General features: G+C 67.8%; 1 protein-coding gene across 1 annotated transcript; it reads left to right on the forward strand.

Annotated features, from left to right (window-relative positions):
* The first annotated feature begins 838 nt into the window (after positions 1 to 838).
* Positions 839 to 7565, forward strand: GAREM2 (GRB2 associated regulator of MAPK1 subtype 2). Its single transcript, XM_062488353.1, has 6 exons — positions 839 to 950; positions 2118 to 2258; positions 3634 to 3764; positions 4833 to 5939; positions 6439 to 6602; positions 6713 to 7565. The coding sequence occupies exons 1-6, from the start codon at positions 839 to 841 to the stop codon at positions 7563 to 7565; spliced, it is 2508 nt and encodes an 835-aa protein (XP_062344337.1).
* The last annotated feature ends 715 nt before the right edge of the window (positions 7566 to 8280 follow it).

An 8280-nucleotide genomic window follows, 5' to 3' on the forward strand; every position in this document is an offset into this window, starting at 1 on the left:
GGACCCACCGGGACCCCAGCTCGGGGTGGCCGGGAGTCCCCAGGGTGCGGAGTCCCCGCTCGGGGTGAAGGTGATGTCCCTGCCGAGGGTCCCCCCCGGCTGTGGTGTCCCTGACCCCCTCTCCCGGCGCCGGTGCCATTTGTGCTCCGTGTCTGTGCGGCAGCGCCGGGCCGGGGGGTCCCGGCCGGGACATCGGGGTGTGGGGCGGCATCGGGGTCCCCCCCGTCCCCCACTGCTCCCTTGTGCCCCCGCTGCCCTCGCCTGGAAGCCCCCGGCAGCTCCCGGCTCTTCCAGCAGCGGGACGGGATGTGGGGAGGGTCCCCGGAGCGCCCCCGGCCCGTTCCCCCGGCGGCCGGAGAGAGCCGAGCCCCCGGAACCCCGGAGCGAGCCTGCCCTGAGCGACCCCGATCCCGAGGGCGCGGCCGGAGCCGCCCCCGCCCGGGGCAGCCCCGGAGCGGCCCCGCCGGGGAATGTCCGGTCCCGGGGGGGCGATGCCCGGTCCGGGGGGGGAATGCCCGGTCCCGGGGGGGCGATGCCCGGTCCGGGGGGGGAATGCCCGGTCCCGGGGGGGCGATGCCCGGTCCCGGGGGGGCGATGCCCGGACCCGGGGGGGATGCCCGGTCCCGGGGGGGAGTCCCGCACGGGGGTCCCCGCCCGCCGCCGCCTCCCCCGCCCCCGCCGGGGGGGGTTCCGCCTGCCGGGGCGGGCGGGCAGGAGGGGCCGGGGGCGGGCGGGGGGCGGCTCCTCCTGCCCCGCTCCCGCCGCCCCCCGGCCCCGGCCCCGGCCCGGCGGCGGCGGCGATGGAGCCCGGCCCGGGGCCGGCCTGAGCCGCGATGCGATGGAGAAGCTGGCGGCGGGGCTGGCCCGGCTCCGCTGGAGCCCCGCGGCGCTGCCCCTCGACGCCATCGTCAGCCAGTGCCGCCTGCCCACCCTCGTCTGCCTTGGGCAGGGTGAGCCCGGCGGGGGAGGACACGAGCGGGGGGTGAAGACTGGAGGGACGAGAAGGAGAAGGAGGAGGAGGAGGAGGAGGAGGAGGAGGGAGGGAGGTTGGAGTTATGGGGAGGAGGAGGAGGGTGGGAGGAAGGCCGGAGGGACCAGGGGAGGGAGGGAGGATGGAGGGACAGAGAGTGAGGCTGGAGTGATGAGGAGGAGGGAGAAAGGATGGAGTGATGAGGAGGAGGGAGGGGTGGAAGGCGGAGGGATGGGGAGGGAGGGAGGAAGGCTGGAGAGTGAGGACGAGGAAGGAGGGAGGTTGGAGCGCTGTGGGAAAGGGAGAGACGAAGGACGAAGGGATCAGAAAGAGGGAGGGAGGAAGTCTGGGGGGACGAAGAGGAGAGAGGGAGATTGGAGTGATGAGGAGCAGAAAGCGGTGGAGGGATGGGGAAGTGAGGAAGGCTTGAGAGTGAGGAGGAGGAAGAGGGGAAGGCTTGGAGGGAGGGATGGAGAGTGAAGGGATGAGGAGGAAGATGGAGAGGTGAGGGGAAGGAATGGTGACTGGAGAAGCGAGGAGGAGGAGGGAGAGAGAGAGGAAGGCTGGAGGGGTGAATAGGCTGGAAGAGGCTGAAGGGATGAGGGGAAGGAAGGAGTCTGGAGTGCTGAGGAGGAGGAGGGAGGGAAGGAGGCTGGGGCAGGTGAGACCAAGCTGCTGTCCCGACTCCAGGGCTGCTCTGGCCGGACCCTTCAGGGTGGGGGGTCTGGGGAGGGGGTGCCGGGGTTGCCCCTCAGGGGGGTCCCTGAGCTCCCGCCCTGTGGGGATGCGAGGGGGGAAGTTCTGGGGCGCAGGCTGCTCCCACTGCCCCCAGCACTTCTCCCCACTGTCACCCAGGGCCCATCCCGGCTGCAGGGGGGTGCCGGGGGGGGTCGGGGGGAGTCTAGGGGGGAGTCTCGGGGTGCCGCGGTTCTGGAGCGCTCCCGGGGGGAGCCTGCGCCGGCCCCGACTCAATAAACTTGTTGTTTGCGGCGGCTGCAGCTTTTCAGGGGGGACAAAGAAATTGTTTCCTGGGCAACTGGCGGCTCTTGGCAGCGGCACCTGCTCATCCCTCGCTCCGTCCGTCCGTCCGCCCAGCGGCGCCGGGGGGGCGGGGGGTGGCGGTGGTGACAGCCCTGTCCCCCCGCAGGTGAGCGCGTGGAGGGGGTGACAGCCCAGGACGTGCTCCTGGTCCACTCGTGCCGCCAGTGGACGACGGTGACAGCCCACAGCCTGGAGGAGGGACACTACGTCATCGGGCCCAAAATCGACATCCCGCTCCAGTACCCAGGTGGGGGGCTGGGCACAACGGGGACAACGGGGACAATGGGAATGGTGTCCCCGGGCCAGCAGAGCCGGGACCTGCCCAGTAAGGTCCAGTCTGGGGGGAAAAATGCTCTGGTTTGGGGGCTGCCCCCACCCCTGGAAGAGCTGCAGGGGCTGCAGAGGGAGCTGGAAAGGATGGGGATAGGGATGGGATGGGATGGGATGGGATGGGATGGGATGGGATGGGATGGGATGGGATGGGATGGGATGGGATGGGATAATGGGATGGGATAATGGGATGGGATAATGGGATGCAGACAAGGACAGGGATGAGGATGGGATAGAGCTGAGAATGGGAGAGAGATGAGGATGGGATGGGAAAAAGGAACAGGGATTATCAAGGAGAGTGATGAGGATGGGATGTGCTGGGGAGGAGCTGGGGCTGGGATGAGGATGAGGATGGTTGGGGCCGGCAGCGCAGACGAAGGTGCTGAGCTGCCTCTGCCGGCAGCCGCCAGAGCCTTAATGACCCCTCTAAGTGCTCCATGGCAGTAATGAGTCCTGCTAATAAATAAATAATGGGAAAGGGAGCGGGGGAGGGGTTAATCACCCGTCCCACGGGGATGCAGCGGGGCTGGGCAGTGTGTTAACAGCGTTCGGGGGCTCGGCCGTGCCCGGCGGTGCCTCGGCATGCGGGGCTGAGCCGGCTCCAGCCTCGGCTGCCCCCAGGGCCAAGCGAGCAGCTCTGCTGCCCCAGCTCTGCTGTCCCAGCTCTGCTGTCCCAGCTCTGCCGCCCGGGATTAATATTCCCCTCAGGTCCGGCCCCGGCTGCCGATGCCGGAGGAGGCGGCTTCGCTGCGGCTGCAGCTCCCCCGTTCCCATTCCTGCCTTTCCCCGTTCCCATTCCTGCCTTTCCCCGTTCCCATTCCTGCCTTTCCCCTCTCCTGTCCCTGCCTTTCCCCATCCCTGCATTTCCCCGCTTCCTGCCCGGTGTCTCTCCCACCCGAGCTGTGGGGTCACCGTGCCCTGGCAGGGCTAGGACGAGATTCTGGGGGATAATGGGCACCCCTTGCAATTTGGGCTGCTCTGGGCATGTTCTTCCATTCACATTACAGCTTTTGGGGGGTCCTGGCAGCTCTGGGGGTGCCGAGCGGCCTTGCTGAGACACCACCGTGTATCCTGTGCCTTGTCCCACCCAGAAACCCCCCAGTGCTGCTGTGGGGGGTGCCGGCCCGGGGATGCTCTCTGGGGTCCCCTTGCAGCACCTGGACACTGACAAAGCCCACAGGGGTGTCCCCAGAGATGCGGTGGGGACCCCAGGCTGCCTCAGGGGTGGCTGCCCCCGGGAAGGCGTCCCCATCAGGATTCTCTCACCTCGGTGGGCTCGGGGGTCCCCGCAGGGAAGTTCAAGCTGCTGGACCAGGACCGGGACCTCCGTGAGCCCGTGCAGTATTTCAACAGCGTGGAGGAGGTGGCCAGCATCTTCCCAGACCGCATCTTCGTCATGGAGGCCATCACCTTCAGCGTGAAGGTCCTGGGAGCAGCAGGGGACGGGTCTGGGGGACACTGCTGGGACAGCAGGGAGTGCTGGTGGGATGGCAGGGGACACCGAGGACAGGGGTGGGGCAGGAGGGGAATATTGGGGGAATACTCGGGAGTAGGGGTGAGGAAACAGAGACTTGGGGGGTGGTGGGACAGCAGGAGAGGACGGTGGGACAGCAAAGGTTGACGGTGGGACAGCAGGGCTGAGTGAGGGGATACTGGGGGGATTGGCAGGACACCACTGCAGGATGCTGGGAATGAAGGGGGGAATGTGGGAAAGCACGGGGTGGTGCTGGGACAGCAGGAGAGGACAGTGGGACAGCAGGGAGTGGTGGTGGAGCATCAGGGCAGGTGATGGGATGTCAGGGACAGTGGTGGGATGTCAGGAACGGTGATGGGATGTCAGGGATGGTGATGGGATGTCGGGGACGGTGGTGGGATGTCAGGGGATGATGATGGGATGTCAGGGATGGTGATGGGATGTCAGGAACGGTGATGGGATGTCAGGGATGGCGATGGGATGTCGGGGATGATGGTGGGATGTCAGGGATGGTGATGGGATGTCAGGGACGGTGGTGGGATGTCAGGGGATGATGATGGGATGTCAGGGATGGTGGTGGGATGTCAGGGACGGTGGTGGGATGTCAGGGATAGTGCTGGGATGTCAGGGATGGTGATGGGATGTCGGGGATGATGGTGGGATGTCAGGAACGGTGATGGGATATCAGGGATGGTGATGGGATGTCGGGGATGATGGTGGGATGTCAGGAACGGTGATGGGATGTCAGGGATGGTGGTGGGATGTCAGGGACGGTGGTGGGATGTCAGGGATGGTGATGGGATGTCGGGGATGATGGTGGGATGTCAGGAATGGTGATGGGATGTCAGGGATGGTGGTGGGATGTCAGGGACGGTGGTGGGATGTCAGGGGATGATGATGGGATGTCAGGGATGGTGATGGGATGTCAGGGATGGTGGTGGGATGTCAGGGATAGTGCTGGGGTGCCGGGTGCCTGGGGCAGGGCAGCGGGTGCCACGCTGGGGCTGTCACGGGCAGGTTGTGTCGGGGGAGTTCAGCGAGGACAGCGAGGTTTACAACTTCACGCTGAACGCGGGGGACGAGCTGACGCTGATGGGGCAAGCGGAGATCCTGTGCGCCAAGACGGTGAAGGAGAAGTCGCGCTTCAACACCCTCCTGCGCAAGCTGGGCAAGGCGGCTCCGGCGGCGGGGGCGAGGCAGGTGAAGGGCAAGATGCCGTGCCTGATCTGCATGAACCACCGCACCAACGAGAGCCTGAGCCTGCCCTTCCAGTGCAAGGGCCGCTTCAGCACTCGCAGCCCGCTGGAGCTGCGGCTGCAGGAGGGCGAGCACACCATCCGCAGCATCATCGAGAAGGTTCGGCTGCCCGTGAACGTGGCCGTGCCCAGCCGGCCCGCCCGCAACCCCTACGACCTGCACGCCATCCGCGAGGGCCACTGCTACAAGCTGGTCAGCATCATCTCCAAGACGGTGGTGCTGTGCTGCATCCTGCGCCGGGAGGAGCTGGTGCCTTTCCATTTCCTGCTGCTCACCGACATGCCGCGCTTCCAGCTGCCCGAGGGGCTGCTGGCCGGGGACCCGCAGCTGGAGAAGCTGCTGCGGGACAGCGCCGCGTATTGCCACGACCGCTTCAACCCCGACGAGTACTCGCGGGCCGTGCGCGAAGCCAAGCCGGACTTGCTGGAGGAATGCGCGAGCCCGCGGCGCTTGCGGCTCTGCCTGCCCGCCTGCGGCCGCGACGAGCTCAGCCGGCCCCTGCGGCGCCTCTCGCTCTGTGCCTGCGGCTCCGGGGGTCCCCGGGAGCCCCCCGCCCGCTGCCAGGCACCGCGGGGTCTCGGCGGGGGCACCCCCCGCCCGCCGCTGCCCGACTTCCCCGACCCCGACCGAGAGTACGTGACGCCCGACTGGGCCGAGCCCGAGTTCAGGACTCAGGAGCCGCTGGAGATTCCCTACGAGGAGCTGTGGAGCAATCCCAGCCCGGAGAGCTGCTGCGAGCTGGGCAGCAGCGGCGGCCGGCCGGACCTCGTCTCCTTCGGGGCTGTCACCCCGCTGGGCTCCCCGCACCGCCCCGGGGACGAGCCCCGAGGGGACACCCCGCCCCCGGTGCCACCCAAATCGGAGGCGGTAAGAGCCCGGTCCTGGCCCCAGGGATGGGGAAAGGCGTGGCTGGGATCCTGTCAGCCGCTCCGGCAGCCCCACGGCAGGACAGCCCTGTGCCCTGGCCTTGGGGTCCCTCCCCGGCTCTGCTTGGTCACCCGAGTCTTCAGACCGCAGCTCCCCAGGGCTGCCCATCACCAGATGCTCAGAGAAATCCTGAGGTACCCCCGGTTCTCCAGGGCTCTCTGCACCATCGAGTACCCGAAGCTCTTGGGCTGCCCAGAACCGTGGGGTACCCAGATCCTCTGGGCTTCCCTACACAACGGGGTATCCAACATTTCAGGCTCCCCTTCACCACGGGGTACCCCGATATTTCGGTCTTCTCTCACCATGGCGTAGGACAACCCCAAATCTCCCCACCTGCACGGGCTCGGCAGGACCGGCTGTCCCCGAGCCCCCATCACCCCTCCAGCCGCGGGGATCCCCAGCTCTCCCCGGGGCTCTGACAGCGCTTCCCCCGTTCCAGGTGAAGGAGGAGTGCCGGCTGCTGAACGCGCCCCCGGTGCCGCCCCGGGGCGGCCGCCCCCCGGCTCCCTGCAGCCCCCCGGCCCCTCTGCGCTGCCCGAAGCCGGCACCGGCGCCCTCGCCCAGCCCCAGCCTCTCCTACTACTCCTCGGGGCTCCACGACGGGTGAGTGGCTCCGGGGACACGGGGGTGGATGGGTGGGGGGGGTTATCTGGAGCCCGGGCACGGGGACACCGCGCCCGGGGGCGATGGTGACGCTGCTCTCGCCCCGGCAGGTCGGCCCCGCGGAGCGGCAGCGGCTCGCCCTCGCCCGACGCCTACTCGCTGTACTGCTACCCCTGCACCTGGGCCGACTGCAAGGCTGCCGAGCCCCCCGGGCGGGCGCTGCCCCCCGCCCAGCCCGCGCCCGGCTCCTGGTCCGACCCCTGGGCGTTCTCCGAGCCGGGCGCCGGGGCGGGCAGCGGCTGCTCCACGCCGCTTCTGGGGGCCGACCCCACCTTGAAACCCTTCCGCAGCTGCCCCCGCCTCAAACCCCCGCACCCCCAAAAGCGCTTTGCCCCTTTCGGGGCGCTCAACCCCTTCGCCGGCTCGGCCGAGTGGCCCGAGAGTCCCGAGTGGTCCAAAGCGCCTTCGGCCCCCGCCGCCCCTTCCTCCTCCTCCTCACCGGAGCCGTTCGCCCCCTCCGAGGAGCCGGCGGCTCCCCCTCGCCCCCCCAAGGGCTTGGACGGGGATGGCATCGTCTTCAGGGGGGCGGCCCCGCTGTCCCCCGCGGTCCTGCGCGGGGCCGAGGGCGTCACCCGGCTCTACCTGGCCCAGGGGGTCATCGAGGTGCCGCCTGCAGCACGGGGCGATGGGGGAGCCCCTCCGGCCTCGGGGCGGCCCGGAGGGGACAGCTCGGCCTGGCTGCCCCCCGCTGACCTGTCGGCCCTGTCGCTGGAGGAGGTGTCCAAGTGCCTGCGCTTCATCGGCCTCTCCGAGGACGTCGTGAGCTTCTTCGCCCGCGAGCGCATCGACGGCAGCATCTTCGTGCAGCTCAGCGAGGAGATCCTGGCCGACGATTTCCGCCTCACCAAGCTCCAGGTGAAGAAGATCATGCAGTTCATCAAGGGCTGGCGCCCCAAGATCTAGTGCCACGCCACCGGGGTCCCCAAGTCACCAGGATCACGGCTCTGGGTGGCCCCGCTCCCGTCCCTCTCTGATGCTGCAGGTTCTCCCTCATTGCCCAGCCCTCCCCTCCTTCCCCGTTTTAACACTGGACAGTAATTTTGGCCCCAACGGGCTGGAAAACACTGGATTTTGCGTCGACTGGTTTAACTTAATCCTTGTGGATTAGCGTAATAAACGTACGGGAGAGTAATGAGCCCCCAGAGAAGGCCCTTGATCAGGGAGGAGGGGAAGGGGGGAGGTTGGATGCTCCGAGGGGATCTCTGCCCTCCACCTCTCGAAGGGAAGGGATTCACGTCCCCCTCCAGGACTAGACGCTGCTGTCAGAGCTGGTCCTGAAGGATCCCCAGGCACATCTCTGCGTGCAGCAACACCCCAGGCCCTGCTCCCAGAGCAGGGGCAGGTCCTGGGAATGCTGAACTCCCTGGGAGGGCTGAAGGCTGGTTACCAGCCCTGTGCTTCCCCCAGCACTCAGCAGAGGCAGATGAGATGATGTCTTGGCCCAAGTTCGGTCTGGGAGTTTTGAAAGACAGGGAGAGGTGACAGCAGAGTTCAGCTCCTGGCCCAAGGCCTGCCAGGGAGCAGGAAAACGGCTGGAGGCTGGAAAGGAAGCCGGGGGTGGGGCGGGGGAAGCCAGTGACAGGTGCCCAGAGATTTAAAGCCTTTTAGTTTAACTTGA

This window comes from Cinclus cinclus, chromosome 3, assembly GCF_963662255.1.
Source record: "Cinclus cinclus chromosome 3, bCinCin1.1, whole genome shotgun sequence".
Taxonomy (NCBI): Eukaryota; Metazoa; Chordata; class Aves; order Passeriformes; family Cinclidae; genus Cinclus; species Cinclus cinclus.